Source organism: Vanacampus margaritifer, chromosome 2 (genome assembly GCF_051991255.1).
Source record: "Vanacampus margaritifer isolate UIUO_Vmar chromosome 2, RoL_Vmar_1.0, whole genome shotgun sequence".
NCBI lineage: Eukaryota > Metazoa > Chordata > Actinopteri > Syngnathiformes > Syngnathidae > Vanacampus > Vanacampus margaritifer.
In genome coordinates this window covers 26,536,054-26,555,969 of record NC_135433.1, presented here as the reverse complement: position 1 = coordinate 26,555,969, position 19,916 = coordinate 26,536,054, and the positions used below count along the sequence as shown (strand labels likewise).

The following is a 19,916-nucleotide window of genomic DNA, read 5'->3' as shown; positions in this document are numbered from 1 at the left end:
TGGCACCAGCAGTATCGTAGTACTCGTAATTCTAGTAACTATACTGGAACCACACGCACACACACACAGCCACCATCAACACACCTCTAAGGACCCATCAGCAACAGCGGCAGCGCTATTGTTACTATAATTATGACCTAATCAAAGCTGTAATAGCACAGATATCATGCTATAGGTACCACGCACACACACGCACTCACGCACTCACGCACTCACGCACTCACGCACTCACGCACTCACACGTCCCCTCTGGGCTGAGAGGGGCCATTACCCTCCACACAGACGCGCGCGCGCGCGCGCATACGCGCACGCACACACACACACACACACACACACACACGCACACACACACACACAAACACAAAAACACCTCTCATACATCAGCGTGTCTTTAGTAGAGGAACGAGAGAGAGAGAGAGAGAGTGTGTAGAGGAGCAAAAGAAAGAGGGAGGGAAGGAGAGAGAGAGAGAGAAAGAGAGAGAGAGAGAGAGAGAGAGAGAGAGAGAGGCAAGGAATTAGTATTCCGAGCACAGGGCGGGAAGCTGAGAGCGAGCATCCAGCAAGGAAGGAGGAAGACGAGAAGGAGGAGGAGGGTTAGGAATATTAGAGCGAACAGGAGGGCTGCCATCATTTGCTCCATTTCTCTCCGTCCTCGTCAGCTCATCCCGGCGCGTGCGTGAGAGGAAGAAAAAGCAAGGAAAAAGAGGTGGGAGGGGAAAAAACGCCGGGAATGCTCGCTTTTTTCGCTGTTTCCCCCACACATGTTTATACCTGACGTGACGGCAGCAAGCGGCGAGATTCGTGCACAACATTCTACGGTAGGCACGCGCACACTCTCACACGCATACATCTCGCGACGTGCGCGCGCACATCAATGTTTCATGTGTAGCGCGCATGGAGTTCATGTTGCGTTTCTGTTTTTTGTGCACGTACTCTATCTAGATGCTCCAACTTTGTATTTATTTATTTTTTAAAAGGGCCAGCAGCAGCAGACGTTCTAGGAGGACGCGCGCGCGCACATCAACCTGGGTTGTGTGTGCGTGCGCGCGCCCGTCCACCGTCTCCTCTCCCTTGCTTGCAGTTCCCGCTGGGCCACGCCCCTTTACCTTGCCCACCGAATGTGATTCATGCAAATTACATGCGGTGCGCGTGCGCGCGGCAGCAAAAGGTTCCTGTTCCAACAGAACATCGCAGCCTGTGTGTGTATCGTAGAAGACCCTCAGCTTGTTTAGAGATACATGACCTAGAGCAGTCATTTACGGCGCAGCTAGTATTACCGTACATCCCGTCAATATACCGTACATCACGGTACAAAGACGGCGCCCGGGCCTTAAGACGTGAGGTGACGTAAAAGTCGTGACCTCTATGTTCCAAGTGTGAAATCGACCCATTTGTGAACCAAAAAACGCCAGAACGTAGCTGGTCCAGACAGAAACAATCGAAAGCTGAAACATCCCATTAGGTAGAACCGATAGATTAGCCCACCTCATCTGAGATAAATAAAGCAATGTTTGCTCGTTAAATCTCAGAGTAGTACAAACAAAACAAAAACAAAAAACATTTGAAATGGTCGGCACTTGGTCAACAAAGAGCTGTTTGGTGTAGTTTTGTAAACAACAAGATGTATGGTGTATCGTTGTAAACAAAGAGGCCATGAAGGTGATTGAAGGCGGTCCCTATTGATCCATATCATCAACATGTTTTATTCATTGTGCATGCCTCTGATGCTTGTTTGGCTCTAATGATGTCGCGACGCCATAAACACTGTTGGAATCATCATCATTCCCGTCACTCCACACAACAGGTGACTCACTCTGGAAATAATCCCTCGTAAACGTTCTGCTTGGTCTGGGATTTTTAGTTAGCCCACATCGGAACGTCCTCATGCACTTTATCGCTATCATTCCTGAATCTAGCTGAGATAAAAATAAATTCCATAAAACCGTCACTCTGGGTTGGGATTTGTTACTGTCTCCAGTGCTCCCCACTCTGAAAAAGAATCCCTTGTAAATGTTTTGCTTGGTCTTCTTTCTCTGAGTCAAGGAATTCTATAATCCCTGTATTCTCTCCTGTCAAATGTACTCTTAATCCAGTCATTTTCAAATCCTTTCAAGGTGTAAATAAATACATATTCTACAAAACTTTCAAATTGGAAATAATCCCTCATAAACCTTCTACTTGGGTTGGGATTTTTTGTAAATCTTAATCTGAATGTCCAAGCAAGGGAGTTATATCGTCCTTATCTTCCCCCTTGCCCTTTCCCAAACATTCTCAGATTTAGCTAAAGTGTAAAAAGAGATTCCATGTCTCCGTCACTCTGGAAATAATCCCTCATAAATCTTCTGGTAGGATTGGGTTTTGTTATTTGTCTTCACTCTGGGGGGAAAAAAACACTGAGTCAGGGAATTCCATCGTACTTGTCTTCTCGCATGTAAAGACGTCATTTTAATCCAGTCGTTTCCAAATCCAGTCATCCTATAGAGATTCCACAATTCCGTCACTCTGGAAATAATCCCAGTAAATGTTCTTTGACTGGAATTTGCTGAATACATCAATTGGAAATCTCAGAGCAAGGGAATTCCATTATTGTTGACTTCCCTCTCCTCTCTGCCATTCCCAAATATAGCCAAGGTGTGTTATTCACACTGGATTAAGATATTTGACATGCCCACCGCTTTGGATGTAATCCCTCATAAACCTTCTGTGTGGGTTGGGATTTGCTGTTAGTCTTTTTCTGAATCTCTGCGCGAGGGAAACCCATCATACTCATCTTCATTCTAGTCCTTTCCCGGCCATTCCAAAAGCCACCAGAGAGGTTAAATAACCCTATACAGATTACATAATACAGCCACGATGATAATAATCCCTCATAAACCTTTTGTATAGGTTGATATTTGTTATTTGTCTTTATCGTAATCACAGAGCAAGGGAATTTTATTGTCTTCATTTTCTCCTGTTACCTGTATTTTTAATCCAGTCATTCCCAAATCCAGTCAAGGTACAAGGAGATAGTATTCTTATTTTTGTGGAAATAATTTGATGGTGTTGGATTTATGTTGTTGTTTCTATAGGTCAATTACAATCAGGAAAAGTGGATTTACAGACCTAATATTTTGGGAATTTATTTATTTAGCACCTTTATTTAAAGAGAAATACAGTGAATCCCATGAGGAACTGAACTGTTATTTTGTGCTCTGATGACGCTTAAGTATCTTTCATGGACTTTTCCGCCCACCCGTGTTGTGGGAATTCCAGTCCACTGCTGGGAATGATGCAACATAAACAGCTCATCGGCTTTACAGCCTCCTGAACTGACCAAGTAATGACAGGATGGAGTCATTAAAAATGAGAGCTTGAGCTCGTTAATGATGAATTACAGGTCGTTGGTTGAACTTTTATCTTAGCCGCCGTCCTTTTCGTGCATTCCCTCCTGCGATTTTCCTTTTGTACGCCATAATGAGACGCCGACCTTGTCGGGTGGCACGGTTGCGACTGGGCGGCCCGCTGAGAGTATCGATCCTGAGCGGTGCGCCAGTCAATGGAACGTCTGCGGGAGGTTTTGTGTTGCCGCGCGTACACAAAAGGCTCCTTTATCCCGCAGTCATGAAAATGTTTCACTTCTGCAACCAGCGCATACTGTGGCCGAGTTAGTTAGCCCTTTTATCGGTAAGTGGGGGCTTACAAACCTCGAAGAACCATGTGACTTCTTACAGCCAATCAGCAAACACATGGCAGGTTCTAGGTTTTCAGTTCCGCTTTTTCATGGATTTTATTTGTATAGTCTGTAACTGTATTTTGTTCTCCTGATTATTGTGGGCGTAATTCCACTGTCAACCACTAGGTGGTGGCACACTATTTTGTTTTTGTTGAAAGAAGAAGAGTGAAAACAGGCAGTATTTCAGATCATCTGTTTTTGCTGAAGATTATTGAACGTCAAAGCCTCTTCAAACCTGCTTCCTACGCCTACATAAAGCAGCTGGCTGCAGATTCATTTCATTATGTACAGTTGTGCTTGAGAGTTTACATAGCCTAAAGATAGGAAAACATATGAGCGCACTGTACGGTGAGAAAATCGTTTTGATATTTTCAGAGGTTGAATGTGAATTTTGGTGATGATTCATAGCATTTTGGTGTCATTCAGTGATGCTTAGCTTTTGCACATTTACAGTTGTGCTCATAACTTTACATACCCCTCCCCAATGGTAGTGAGTATTTGAATAGGGTATTTCTGTATCACAAATTTCACTTAGTAAGTGGGTGGTCTGGAACGTAACACCGCAAAGAGTGGGATTATTGTAGCTACTTTAATTCAACACAAATACACATTCTATGCCGAAATGAAATTAACTGTACTGATGTAGACGTTGGAAATTTATTGTACTCTACTACCACTACCGGATGAAAGGACATCAGTGGATGTAAACAATGTCTTTGCCCGCCCACCCTTCTGCCCTTCCCCCTCCAGGCTGGCATTTGAGGTGGCCTCTTCGCTACCAGACGGCCATTGCTCATAGTGAGACGTCCTCGTTTAAAAGTCACTCAGACAGATTTAGAGGAGCGGTGCTCCATGTTAGCAATATTGGATCTTTTTGTTGTTTGCCCAATTTTGGATTCCACAGCCCGCTGTCACGGCCAGATAAATAGACTTAAGTGCTTCTCCCTTAAAAGGACAAACTATCCTAATGTGACAGTAAGCAACCATTCAAAGCCGACGGGACCGTTCCTCTGCTTCATTCTCGCGCAATGCGACTGACTGACTGATTGACTGATTGATTGATGGACGCATTGACGAGCACTCTGCCCGCCAGCTGCCACTCAAAAAGACAAACATCTCCCCCAACGACATCCAGCAACCGATCGATCGATAGTCCTGCTCAGGTCCGATACACTCGGAGAAGTCGCTCCTCAACCTCGACCTCCCGCTGCTCTTTTGCCTTTGATTGATTCGCCACTGCTGCCGTATTGGACCCTACATTAGGTACATGTTTAAAATGGCGGAATCAAGTATTGACTGTACCAGATCAACCAGTCCTGCCAGGACTGACGCAAACCGTACTACTCAAAAGAATTGAGGATTTGTCATACTAGTGTCGATCATACAAGCAAGCGGGTGCTAAAACGAGGGATGTTGTTATTTTATTTTATAATTAGTCCGAACCATACGCAAACAAGTATTTAGTAAAGAAGTGCAAGTGGCAGCTACATATGTGTGGGTGTACCTAATAAAGAGTCCTAATAATGAGTGTGGTAGATCTTCAGTTATCCCTGGAGGTGTTCAGGCTGTGAGAAAGTTAGGAGTTTCAGGCTCTGACCTGCTTTTTTTGACAGAATAAGTTCAAAAACAAAAGTTTCTCCAGGAACTAATTAGCATGCTACTTAACATGTTGGCATTTTAAACTTTTTATCCTGGTTTTAGACTCTGATTGGTTTATTTTATTCGTGTGCTTCCAGGTGATGTCAGGCAGCTTGGAGAGGAGGTCTGTGCTGATTGGCTGATTGGAGAGTTTCCTTTCAGGAAGTCGGGGCTAATTGGATGTAAGGTTCCAGCTGGAGGACTAGAAAAACGAGCCACTTGATTTGCTCTTTAGCAACGTGACAACATGCTAAAGGTTACACACACACTCCCGGCATTAACACACACACACAACATGTCTGCCGCTAGTATTGTTTCATTTAATTTGACATGAGGCATTAATTATTCAAAATCTGATGATTTAATTCCAGTGGAAGTACATGATCTCAATAGGACTTCCCAGTATACCTTAGAAATAAAACCCAACTAGACTTTCCGGTAAATCGTCCTAGCACAGGAGTCTGCAACCTGTGGCCCTGCAGCCACACGTGGCTCTTTTTTAGTCCCTCTCCCATAACTTCTTCTTCTTCAACAACATATAATATTCTTCAAATGAATTAATAATTTATATTCTGAAATGTGACCGGCTCTGTCAAAAGGGTAACTTGACAATAGCCAGATTGCTAATTGTGATTCGCTCAAGGGAGTTCTCCACAATATCAATCTGGTCCACGGTGATTTGCCTGGGAAAGGCGGGACATTCTGTACAATACTTCGAGCTGATTGGACGATATCGGCATCTTGCTCATGTTTGTTTTTAACAATCATCGCAACGGATGAAAATATCGTCTTTGCAAGAACAGAATTAATTGCAGCGTCCATTCGTCCATATTAGGTTAGTTTGTTTCCCACGGTATCGCCGCTTGCTGGTTTAGTCACAGCTGCATATCCCGCCCCCAAACACAATGTCACTCTGTGATTGGTCGGTGGAAATCAACAGTGAATTCACAAATACCGCCAGAATTCAGCTTTCAGGGCAAGGTTAGCAAAAGGGTCCTCATGTGCCAAAAATATCAAAATTTTGATATTCATATATTCAAATTCTACACTTAATTCCCTTTAAAATGATATATACATTTTGATGTTGGCAGGTTGAAATCCCTAGTTTTGAGAAAAATGGGTTTCAAGTTTTGGTACTTGCATCTTTCAAATGTCTATAGCAACCAGTACCTTACGAAAAAGATATTAACCTGAAATTTCCAGGAACTGTTAAAGGATCAGTGGCAAGTCAATTCCAATCGCAGGGACGGCCATCGTCCGAGATTTCAACCCATTAAAAGTTCTGGAAGTTTGACCTCCCAACAGGTGAAATCAGCCTCAACTTTGAAGATCACATTCAATTTACAATTCATCTTCTGAGGCATCAGCCCAAATTTGGTTATTTTATTGTTGCTCCTTGTGGTATTTTCTTGTGTAAATGGGGTCATATTACCACTTTGGGAAATTTGATTTAATAATTTTATGTGGCTTAAAAGTAGTACTATTTAAGTTAAAGCGTTAACAAATTAATTAATCACAAAAATTATTGCATTAATCATGTATTAACGCAGATTAATTGCACTATTAATTTTGACCACTGATTATCCTTTATCTTGACAACGGATGGCTACGTTAAAGGTAACACAGGTTTGAGCAATAAACATGACTACATGCACTAAAGTAAAGCATTTAATAAATGTTTGTGTATGACATTCAGAATATTTGTTCATGTCAAACTATTGGGGTCTTTTTTTCCATTTAAAATTATGCAAGCAATTAACTGATTAGAAAAAGACAAGGATGAGCGTGTGCAGTGGGTCAAAAAATGTTGACGACCTCCTCATAACATTAAATGTTGGAAAAAATAACACTTAACAGGTCTTGTTTAAATTTGGCGGGCGCAAAATATTGATAAAAAAGCCTTTTGAATTAAGCGATTAATTGTGATGAATCAAAACTCGTTTGACAGCTCTACTTAAAAGATTATTTGCCATTTGGTGTAGCCTGTGACAAGTAAGTTTATCGATAACATCATAGATGTTATGTCTCAAATGCTTTTGGTCACATGAAGAAAATGAAAATGTTATGATAATGGTTCAACTGAGTTAGGGCGGTTCATTTTTGACGCATCGAGTGGTGTGTCATCTTTCATAGACACCGTCTCATTCAATTGACATCGAGGAGTGATCAAAACATTACATTACTGTATTTAAAATAGCCTACATTACATTCAAGGCATTGCCGCATTTAAAAACTTACATTACACTCATCCTGACTCGCTGTCAGTGACAGCGGAGCAGATCGAGTGACAGCACCTGTCAATGTGCTTGACTCCTCCTCGCCTGCACCTCGTCAGTGGACATGCCTTAGTGAGTGAATGTATCCATTTGAATTAAAAGTAGAAATCGATTCATTAACAAAGAGATCCCGGAATTCAAAATAATCTCTGTTTGGATGACATAGCACGGTAACTGGACCGACGACCGGCGCTTCAACTACAAGGTATGATGGCGTATTATGATGTGCGTCATTCTGTTCACTTTTGTACATGGTCACATTATGGTGGACTTCGACTTTTTTTGGTTGCTATGTCCAATCATCCATCCATTATCAGAACCACTTTTGAATGTCGTTTGAGGCAAAGAAATCCCGGTTGTTTTTAATAAACAGGTGCCCAAGATACGGCGCTAGCTAGCAATTAGCCTAAAAACCCTAGTTGCAATGTATACTGTCTAATAATTGCTTATTTTCATGCACTTTTATTATTATTATTTTTACCTTTGAGCTGCTGGGAAATGAAACCAGAGACATCGAGGGGGCTATTTGTCGAGAAATCTAAAAAAATAAATTTTTGTGCAAACTGCACATTTTCGTGTCTAGCCTGAAAAAAATTCTTCCGACATGCGGCCCTTTTTGTCCAAAATGTTAAGTTGTCAGAAAAAAAGCGACAAAAGGTAGATGAAAATTACTTCAAAATGTCCAAAAAGTAAGAGGAAAAAAATGCCAAAAATGTCAGAGAATTGAATAAAAAGGCAGAAATTAAAATGTTCAAAAAGTAACCATAATATTTCCAAAAACAAAAGAAAGGCAGAAAATTACCATAAAATATCTTTGGAATTGCCCCACCAAAAAGTCAGAAATGTAAATTGTGAAAAAAATACCATAATATGTCCATAAAATTGCCAAATACATCTAAAATTTGTCAAAGTCAGAAAAGTCTAAAAATGTATTTGAAAAAAAAAACGTATGGAAAATTACCACAAACAAATATATATATCCGAAAACGAAAGGTAGAAGCAAATGAATGTCTCTGTATTGGACGCTGCTGTCATATTGTTGTGTTGTGGTGCAGCTTTAATTAGGGCCCTGCGTACATAGCTATCACAGCGGTGTCAAAGTCCTGTTCCTGAGGGCCTGAGTGCTGCCTGTTTTAGAAGTTTCCCACGTTCAACACATCTGATTCATATTTAAGCTCATCAGCTTGCTCTGCAGGAGCCTGATAATGATCCTGATCATTGAATCAGGTGTGTTGGAGTAGAGAAACATCGAAAACATGCAGGACTCAGGCCCTCAAGGACAAAGCTCTGACACCTGTACATTAGTACATTACATTAGTTTCCTTTATCACAATCTTCAAATGTTTTGTGGCTCCAGGCAGATTTTCTATTTATTTTGCCTAAAATGGCTCTTTTGTCAGGAAAAGTTGCGGACCCCTGTCCTAGTAGAACTCCTTAGTATAGATTCCCAGTCAAAATTTCCACTTCAACTTCCTAGTGCAGCATCTGAGTAGAATTTATTTGTAGACCTTCCGAATACATCCTAAGAGATCTTCTGTGTCGAACTTCCTGGTCGACTTTCCAAGTACAGCATTGCAGTAGAACTTTTTATCCAAGTAAATCTTCCCAGTAGAACTTGGAAGTATAGCATCTCAGAAGAACGTATTTGTACAACATGCCCATTGAATTTCTTTGAACGTCTTGAACGACCTCCCAGTGAAACTCCCTAATAGAAATTCCATGTGCAGCATTGCAATAGAAATACATAGTAAGGTATCTCAAAATAAGTTCTCATGGTAGACCTTCCAAGTAGAACCTTCCAATCTTGCATCCCAGTAGAACATCCTAGTGTGAAGACATTTGCTGTTGATTTGTTTTTCCAGTCAAAGTGAGTCGGTGGGGTCGGTCTTTCCTTCATGGGCCCGTCATTCCGGTCCGCGTGATCCGGCCCCGACGTTCCCGGGCCGATCCTCTTCTCCCGGGCCGAGGCGCTGCGCTGTGACTGGCCGAGTGCGGGCAAGAGTGCGATGCAGATTGGAGGATGTCGGGCGACTGGGATGAAGACCTGTGCAAGAAGGCACTGATGCTGGTGGAGGAGCTGTGCTTCAACTCGCCTCGCGGGCACAGCCAGAGCGATCTCTGCCAGGAATTCAGCTACCTGCTCAGGGGACGCAACAGACAGCTGGACGCAGGTAAGGAATCTATTATACAATTTGCTGTACTAGTGCAATGTTACCATCATGAAAGAGTGCTAAAATGTGAGATTTTAGACCAAAAATACCAGCAAACCAAAATGTTAACGTAGGACACTTTACAACAATGACTACACCGATTAATCCATACCGTACCTAACTGAACCGAACCGGAACGTACGAATGTATGACGTAACACCTTTGTGCGTTATTACCTACATTGAGTTCAAATACGAGCATGCGCCGCTAAGAAGATGCGTAAACATGCTGACACATGAAATATTCATGGACGCATCTCATTTGTTTTACGAGCCCCTAAAGAGTTTCGCAACGAGAGCTCTTTGATGGGCTTGTTGTTGCCGAGCGCTCTTATGCAGATTAGCACCGCCGCCATGTAGATTAGCCCGGATTGGTCGCCGCCTCGGGAGATTTCCGAAGAAAATGTCACGCCGCGGCCTGAGGCGATTGTGTCGGAAGTCTGCGAGGGCCTCCGAGGAACGGAAAGGGCCAGTGAGAGCTGCCGGGGAAAAAAAGGCTTTGTAAGCAAATGGTGAGATTTGACGCGCGCAGACTCCTAGAGCGGTCGCAAAGGGATGTGATTGACAGGAAGTGTTGGACGGTGTCGAGACAGAAAAACTCCACACCTTGCTCACCACCATGTTGCCTACTCAACAAAGAATATGATTTCTCAAGATACACTTTGAACTGAAAACAGTCTTTTGTGTCTTTGGTGATTCTCTTGAACTTTTGTCAATCAATGATTGTGTTTGTCCTTCTTTTTTTGTTATTTTTGTCTTGGTGATATTTTTTTGTCTGATTTTGCCTTTATTCAATTTTTGGTGATCGTTTTCGTCTTTGATTTTGTGTGTGTTTCATTATTCTTTTATTTGCGTTTTGTTTGTCCGCTTATTTTTGTCTTTTATTTTTCTTGTTTTGTTTGAGTCTTTTATTTTGTCTGATTAATGTTGTGGTTCTTTCTGTCTTTGATGTTTTTCTTTGTTGATTGTTGTCTTTGATAAATGTTTTTGATGATTTTGTGGAATTTTTTTGTCAAATCTTTTTGGGGCTGTTTTTGTCTTTTGTGATTGTTTGTGTGATGTTTTTTTTTTTGTCTATTTTTGTCTTTTATTTTTTGTCTTGTTTTGCCTTAGATGTTTGGCTTTTCATGATAATCATTTTTATTTAGTTTTTACCTTTATGATTGTTTTTTGTCTTTGAGAATTTTTGTTGTTGTTGTTGTCTTTGCAATTATAGGTGCATTGTGGATTTAAAAATGTTATTATTAAAGCTTTTTCTACATCATGCATGCTCCACTAATGCCCAAAGAGCTGTGACTTAACTGCGACTATGCCTATCAGCTTGTATCTCCCCTTCAGGGCGGACATGTAGTGTTGTGTTAGTGAGTGTATGACACAATTTTGGTGGCAACTAAAAAACCCAAAGCAAAACAAAAAGAGGCCGGTTTTAAGCATAGCCCAAACTCCAGCTTAGACTCCAAGAACACTGTAAAACGAAGAGTTTAATCAAGTATAAGTACATGTACGCGCACCATACACAAGCTTGACACAGACACTGCAGTTACGCTTTAGGCCAGCAGTTTTAGCAGTTGCGAGTAAAAAAGTGATAGACTCCACAATGCATTTCAATAATTATTTAGCTATAATTATTAATTATTTGGTTATTTTTGGCTTTTTGGTTTGTTTTTCTCTTTGATAAATCATCTTTCATGATTTTTGTTTCACTTTTGGTCATTGATTTTGTCTTTGATGACTGCCTCTGGTACTGTCCTCGATTCCTCTTTTTGTTATTTTTGCTTCAGATGTTTTTTGTTGTTGTTGTTGTCTTTGGTTATTGTTTGTTGATTTTTCTTTCATGCTTGCTGTTTTCCTTATGATTATTTTTTTATTGATTGTTATTTATTTCCATACGAGATGTTTGTGTTGATGTTGATTTTCTTAAAATATAGAATATGAGCGTTCTCAACACTTCCTTATGTCTCAGCTGCTAACCACCCCACACTCTCTCCTTCCTGTCTTTTCCCCCCTCCAATCAATACTGGAACCTTTCTCATCGCCCGCGCCGGACTCAGCCCTAAATTACTGCCAGCTTGTTTTCTCCCACCTTTCCTTCACACGTGCTCGTTTTAATCGACTTTCTCAGGACAAATGATATGCAGGAACGTACGCATTGGGCAAAAACTGTCTCTGTCCTTTTATTATTGTCCTTAGAGGCAACCCTAATATTTTGCCCATCTCGAGGGGCTAAACAAGGCAAGTGCAATTTGAAAAAGCCCTCCCAAAACCCGCCTCCCCCGTCTTCGCAGTCATATCGCTAAGGAACAAGTGCTGATTAATGACATACACAGACTGATGAATAATTCACAGGAGGCAGGCAGGCAGAGAGCATCATGGGAAAACTGCTAGCAAGCAGCCAGCATTTTCCAGACGCTTTTCACAAATCTGCCGTTGAGTGATTGAACGTCTTGGCCCAAGAACAGATGACCTTGAGAAAGAAACACTTTCTTATATTATTTGATGACTTGAGTCCAAATGGACGCTTCACTTTCACAATTGTGTGATTTTTGGAACTGGCGCCTTAGGCCATATGAAGGGAATGCAAATGGTTCCGAATAGCAGTCACTTGTTAACACAAAACCTTATGGCTTCTGCTAAAAACCAAAGAACCAAAAATCAGGGGAAGCCTACGTTAGTTGCGTGATTAGCTGAACTTTATTTGGGTTTCATCAGAGGCACTTTTAATGGTGGCAGTTGTCTACTGACTTTCGTTGAATTAATTGATTGATTACTAGTGAACACAGCCACATCCCAGTTATTAGAACAGGGTGTGCACACTTGTGCAAGTACATTATTAATTTTTTTTTGTTTTTACTTACCCACTCTCAAAAACACTCAAATAAATTCTTGAAATGTGGCTAAGGTCATTAATGGTGGTCCATAACAAGACATTTGAACAGGGGTGTGCAGACTTTTTAGAATAAAAAATTGTTCAAGATAAATTACACACATGCATATGTACCATTAAAAAAAAACATCCTTTTGTCTTTGATGTTTTTTTCTCGTGATTGTCACTTTTTTTTGTGTCTGAGGATACAGAAGCTGTCTGTGGTGCTGAAGTTGCACTTTTTTTTTCAACCCGAGGTCAAACTCTTGGGTGCGTGGTCCTCACTGTCACGCCAAGAGGAGGCAGTGACACTGAACATTGCCAATGTGCGTTTCCTCACAAGCACACTAAGAGAGTGTCCGGCCGAGTGGAGTTTTAAGAGGAGATGAACAAGTGTTGGTGTGTCGCGCGAGCAAGAAGAGGCTTGTTGTTTACAAGAGAGCGCAGCGGCAGCTTTGCACTGAAACAAAGTGAAGGGAACATCAATGTGACAATTCTCAACAGCAGAACAAATGCTCGACATGATCTAATGTGGATTTCAAATTTGTGTCCTAGTTAGTTCATTGGTCGGTAAATTGGCTGATTAGTTTGCTTGTCAGTTTGTCAGCTGGTTGGTCAGTCCGTCAGTGTATTAGTTCGTTACATTCGTTAGTCAGTTGATCAGGTTGTTAGTTAGTTAGTTAGCTCGCAGGAAATTAATTACTCGGTTCGTTGGTTAATTGGCGAGTTTCTCAGATGATCATTCAGGTAGTCAGTCAGTGAGTTTATTAGTTACTTAGTTAACTGGTTGTTTGGTAGGTCTTTCACTGATTGTTTAGTTGGTCAGTTATCAGTTTCATTGGTTAGCTTATCAGTTAATTAGTTAGTCAAGTAATTTGTTAGTTGGTCAGTCAATCAGTCAGTCAGACAGTTATAGGCTATAGTGGTTAGTCAATGAGTCATTTAATTGATCAAGTTTTCAGTTAGTCATTTACTTAGTTGTCAGTAAGTCAGTCAATCAGTGAGTCAGTCAAGTTACTGAATTGGTTAAGAAGTTAGTCATTTAGTTTGTTGGATCGTAAATGAGTTTGTTAGTTATTAGTGAATTAGTTTAATAGCTATTGATTATTAGTCATTTAGTTTGAGTTAAGTGTTGTTATTCAGACAATTCTAGTCAACTAGTCAAACTAAGTTTGTTAGGTAGTAGTTTAGTCAATTAGTAGCCAATTTGTTATTTTGTTAGTTGCTTGGTCAATTTAACAAGTTAATCAGGTTAGTTAGTTAGCTTGTCAGCGAGGTGTTTTTTAGACAAGTTATTTAGTCAGTTAGTTGGCAGTTAGTTAGTAGTAGTCACTTAGTTCTATAATCCGTGTGCTAATCAGGAGAGCTGGCACTCAAATCGTCAATTTCCCTCGATGACTATGGCCACCTTTTGCCGAGTGCTTCCGCATATTCAGTGAATGCTTTATGAGGCAAAGCCTCGCAAAAATACACGGATTGAGAGGGACCGTCTGTACTCACCCTGATCAACGGACGTAAACCTGCTTCAGTCGGTGCTTAGTTTGTGTGTGTTTTTTCGGCTTTGCGTCATTGTGCACTCGCCCAAAGGTGGGCATTGTCATCGATGGGAAGGGACAATTAAGGGCCTAGATACACCAATCCGACGTCGGCCAAATGTGACCGACGCCTACCCCCTGTGGCGTCAGCCCAGACGTCGGCACGTCGCGTAGAAAAATGACGTAAATACACACCGCACCGACCCTGACTATTACATACATTCAGCGCATGCCCGAGAAGTAATTCCCCTCCATACCATCGGCGGCAGTAGTCATTATTCCTAAAGGCAACCGGAAACCACTTTACGGGGACGGGATATAAAAACGTAAACAATGCATTCCGGTTACTTATTCCCTCACGATGTCCTCCCACGTATAATGCTGTCATTGTCAAGCCTCGCTCTTGGGATTGTGTGATTGAAAGATTAAGGGAGCAAAGGCGCAAGATAAGGAGAAACTGGTCTCTCTTGAACCAAAGAGACAAAGTCATCTTCCCGATCTTCTGTCCAGACTGTACTTTCAAATGCGGAGGGTACAGCAGGGTGACGATGTGCAAAATTAACTGGAAAAAAACGGTCCAGACTTTTCCATCAGTACTGTTTATCCGCGTTCGTCACTTCCTCTTCTTGCCCCGTGCGCTGACTTACTAGTTAACAGCCAATCACAGTGGTCAAATGCCACAATGCCCGATGCCCACAATGTCAAATTTGCTAGAAACGCCCCTCAACGTATTCCAACTCGATCCGACTTTACAACAGTAATTTAAACACTGATCAGACGGCGCATGCAGTCGGCCCAACGCTGTCCGACTCCAGACATTGGATTGGTGTATCTAGGCCTTAACAGTAGTGCCCAGTGTCCTAACTTTCCAATCAATCTTATTTGGCTAACGTGGCCCGTGCGGTGGCCGTTGTGTTTCCAGAGATTTCGGTGAGCCTACTGTCGGTGATTGTGACGTTCTGCGGCATCGTGCTGTTGTCGGTATCGCTCTTCGTGTCGTGGAAGCTGTGCTGGCTGCCGTGGCGGGACAAGGAGGGCGGCGGTCTGAGCCTGACATCGGGGCTGCTTCCGGGGAGCGCCGGAGTGGGCGGAGCCCCCTGCTCCTCCTTCCTGCCCCCGCTGCTGCAGCGCAAGGAGGGCCAGTCGTCATCATCGCTCTATCCCACCCTCGGCCAGCAGGGGCAGCACCACCCGCACTTCTCCGATCTGGTGGGACTGGAGAGGGGCGATGGCTGCGGTGGCGGCGGCGGCGGCGGCGGCGGCGGTGGCCTGGTGGGCGGCCCGCATGAGACCCAGGAGCACTCCTACCTGGACATGGACTCCTACCCCAACAATGCTGGTGAGGCCTACACTTTGTATAAATTACATTCATATTCTTCACATGCCATGTTATAACATTCAAGTAACATTTTCCGGTTGACAAAAAGAAAGAAAACAACTGTGAAATGCCTTTTTGTTTCTTAAAATATATTTTTAGGATGATTATGATTGATGATTATGATGATTTATTTTCTTATTACACTTTTTATTAAAAAAATAAAAATAAAATTGTTATCAGTTCAGTTCAAGTTCACTTTTTCAAGTTCATTTTGGCCTGAGAAAGCTGTTTTCCTTATCTCTATACACAATGGCAGAGGCGCGTGGTGGAAAACAATTAATAAATAAGAACTACAGAAAACAATATAATGAAAACAAACCAAGGGTTCTTTTTAACCTGTATTTCTTGTACAAAATAATCCATTCAGATATTATGATTGTATTCAATTATGAAATCAAATACACTTATAAAAAGCTGTAACAATATCAAATAACATGAAACAATGTGACCATCAAAAAGACATTTATTAACTCTTTGACTGCCAAAAACGTTAAATAACGTTTAGTAAAATCCTACGGAGGAGTGCCAAAGACGTTAAAAGACGTTTGTTTCAAAACAGAGGTGAAACTAACCATTTTCTATTGTTGATTACTCAAAAACGGAATAAGGTAGAAACAAACTTTTTTTCTGATGAAAGATGAGAGTCCAATCTTTCATTTGGTAGTATGTGTGTTTCCATAATCCAAACACATAATTTTCTATGGACCTTGAAAGATCAGTCAAAATGCTTAAAATCGGCTGGCACTGGGGACAACCCGTTTCTGAAAACGTCTGGCAGTCAAAGAGTTAATGTGTGAACTTTGACATCTAACAAGATGCCAAACAGGCAAAGAATTCCTGCATCAAATTAAGCTCAGAGTCTTGAGTCCTGTTTACTAACACAAAAATAACTACAGGTAATAGATTTTACAACAGGAAAAACAATGGAAAAATGGTAAGGCATCAACATAGTTTTTTGTGTTGAATATTTAGTCGGGAATTTTGCACTTCACACACATTGCCTTGAGTGCTACTCACACTGGTGTATGAAAGGTGCGAATGTTTGTTGGTGGTCGGAGGGGTTGTAGGCGCACACTGGCAGCCACGCTTCCGTCAGCCTGCCCCAGGGCAGCTGTGGCTACTTAAGTAGTTTACCGCCACCAGTGTGTGAATGTGTGAGCGCACGAATAATGCAACCACTGTGAAGCGTCTTTGAGTATCTGATTAGATAGAAAAGCGCTAGATAAATCCTATGCATTATTATTATTATTATAGGTCAGTAACTGACATTTGCCTTATTGCCGCCAAGTGGCAGAAAGCTCTATTAAAACTGAGCAACACATTGACAATTGTAACAGCTCTAATGCATTGAATTCATAACATATTATTTTATGCAGCCCACCAATCGGCGCTCGCAGCCCAAGGTCGGCATGCAAACGGTATGGCTGAATGGTTAAGAACCACTTATTTAGACATTTCAGGTATGAACTTATGGCCACCTCTATATGAGTCATGGTTTCACCCTGGCCACCTTAATTAAATCATTTTGGCTACGCCCCTGTCTATACACTCAGCAAAAATATAAACGCAACACTTTTGTTTTTGCTCCCATTTTTATAAATGAACTCAAAGATCTAAAACATCTTTCAGATACACAATATCACAATTTCTCTCAAATATTGTTCACAAACCAGTCTAAATCTGTGATAGTGAGCACTTATCCTTTGCCGAGATAATCCATCCCACCTCACAGGTGTGCCATATCAAGATGCTGATTAGACAGCATGATTAGTGCACGGGTGTGCCTTAGACTGCTTACAATGGGGTAGATGCTACGGACTTCCGGGTTTCACACATTAGCGCCATTTCCGGCCACTGCTGGCCGCCTTCCAACACTCGCACCCCCACCCCTGCGTCCCCCAACTGCGCGCTCCCGCCTGGGGCGTCTCGGCTCTCTGAAATGCTTCGGACAACTGAGACAGACACACTACACACTTGCACTCGTCGACGGGAACGTGCAGCCAAGGGGCACAAAGGGGGAAGTGCAAAAACTGGGATGCAGCCTAGATGTCGCAAATAGGAAACGAAAACAAAGCTGATGTGTGAAACCCGGAAGTCGGAAGTTCTGCCTCCTCCGTGGCATATACCCCATAACATTTGTTTTATTTGGGGATGGGGTGGTGGTCTGGAGACTAATTAATCTCAAGCTTGAGAGGTCGTGATTAATCTGTAGGAGAAAACAATCATACTTTTCCACACACAATGATCACACTCTACTACTAATTTCTATTTAAAAAAGGGCTCTTTTCCATCCATTTTTCCCCCTTGAAAATTATGACTTTGTAGGTAAAATACTTTTCAAGGTATAATAAGTACTTTAACGTAAATGTAATGTAGATCTATTTGTTTCTCTGACTGTCATAACATTTTCCCGGCACTATTTAAGGTGGCATCATGCAAAAAAAAAAAAGCAACAACAAAAAGCAAGAAGCAAAACATTGAATGAGCTCTTCCGAAGCATCCCAAGTGCCCTGTGAGTGTACAGTACAGTGCTATGTAAAGTGTGTGTGTGCTATAAATAGCCCACTCTGCACTGCCCGTCTCCAGTCTTGTGGGGGGAGGGGCCGTACAAGACGCTTTGGCTGACCTGCCTGTTCATCATCTCGTGTTAAAAGCCGTTGGTACAATGTACATGTCGTTTCCTGTTTCATGTCTTGGATGTGTTTGGGGCGTGTGTGTTCAATCGATGGAGTCGAAGACTTCCACTGGCATTTTGCAAGTTTGGTTTACTCGCAATTTCCAAAAACATGCATGAAAGCTGACTCTACAATGTTCATAAGAGTGGATGTGATTGAATGCTTGTGTGTCTGTACAGTATATGTTCTGCAATTGGTTTTGTACCCGCCACTTGCCCGAAGTCAGGTGAGATCGGCTCCAGCTCACCCACAACCCAAATGAGGATAAGCACTATAGAAAATGGATGGAATGATAAAACAATACATTTTTGCAAGAGTGTTCTTATGTTTTTTCTGTCAATAATAATGTTTTTGGGGAAAAATTCTGGGGAGAAAAGAAATCCTTAAAAAAAGCTTTTTATTCTTCAAAATGTATATGCTTTTTTCCCTGAAAAATAGAAAACATTTGAAACTTGAAAAATGTACAACAACAAAAGTTTTTTTTGGGGGGGGGACCCTTTTTTTCACGAAAGAAGTCGTGAAAAATGTTATTGTGTTCTTTTTAAAAAAAAATTTTTTCTAGATTTGTTTTTAAGAGCCGTTCTTGGAAAGTATAAGTAACTTTTATCCCCCCCCCCCCAAAAAAAAAGTCTTAATTTTTTTTTCGGCGCAAAAATAAAAACAATGACTTTTTTTTTTTTCTTGGAAAAATTAAAACATTTACTCAGTTTTTTCTTCTTGTTTTGTGTTTATTACTTTTTTTCAGGGACGCTAAAGCTGAGCCAAACATCTCCAGACGTACCCAATTCGGAGGGGGGCGCGCACCCCACCAAAGACCTGCCCAACGCTGTCTCCCAGCAGCAGGTCACCGCCCGGTCAGTTCGCCTCCACTTGCATGAAAACCATCAATGACAGCACTAATGACATCATCGATTGACATACATCAATTCACAACATCATGAAGATAACGACTCAGTCAGCATCCACTACAAGATGGAGCAATCAAAGGATTAGGATTTTATTTATTTATTTATAGTTTAAGTTCTTCTTGGGGAAAAAATATTAAAGTATTTTGTCTTGAGTTTAATCGTCAAATTCACTTCCTTCCCTTACAAACGCCTTAAGTGCACTTAAACACATATTTAGTTTTTATTGGACGAGGCTTGATGAATAGTTTGCAATAAGGCCAAGCTGCTGGAAAGGGTGGCACAAGTGTCACTTGATATTCCGTTGTGTATATGTGGTGTGTGTGTGCGTTCAGGCCCAAGCCGATGACTCACCAGCTGTCCAGTCCGGACTTCCACGGCGAGGAAAAAGAGCAGGTGACCAGCATCGGCCAGATCAAACCCGAGCTTTACCGGCCCAAAGGCGACCAGGGCGACGGCAAGCAGGGCGAAGCCTGTGGCAAGATCAGCTTCCTGCTGCGCTACGCCTTCAAGTGAGCATGCACACTCACGTACATGCGCATACAAGTTGGTGGGAAGATGCTGAGTCAGCGTCTGTGCTGAGCATTATTGACTTTATGCTCGCTGGCCGCCGCTTTCAAAACAGCCTGAAATCCTCCCAAAATGTCTCCAAGGTTGGTTTCACCTCCAGCAACATCAGCATCATTTCAGTTTCTGCAGAAAAACACACAAGTAGGCAGCTT

At 41.9% G+C, this 19,916-nt stretch overlaps 1 protein-coding gene across 7 annotated transcripts in view; it reads left to right on the top strand.

The window, feature by feature from the left end:
• Window positions 1-477: 477 nt before the first annotated feature.
• The window catches only part of syt3 (synaptotagmin III), a 38,615-nt gene continuing 19,176 nt past the window's right edge, over window positions 478-19,916 (top strand). Inside the window, exons 1-6 of one of the 7 annotated variants that reach the window (XM_077558272.1) lie at window positions 478-706; window positions 5,452-5,609; window positions 9,492-9,800; window positions 15,159-15,575; window positions 19,035-19,143; window positions 19,530-19,706. In XM_077558272.1, the coding sequence (XP_077414398.1) occupies window positions 9,650-9,800; window positions 15,159-15,575; window positions 19,035-19,143; window positions 19,530-19,706 (854 nt within the window). In that variant the 5' untranslated portion in view covers window positions 478-706; window positions 5,452-5,609; window positions 9,492-9,649. Of the gene's footprint in view, window positions 819-3,953; window positions 4,064-4,865; window positions 4,979-5,451; window positions 5,610-7,544; window positions 7,835-9,491; window positions 9,801-15,158; window positions 15,576-19,034; window positions 19,144-19,529; window positions 19,707-19,916 lie in introns of those variants that run through there. The other 6 variants (XM_077558273.1, XM_077558269.1, XM_077558271.1 and 3 more) reach the window with 6 other exon arrangements.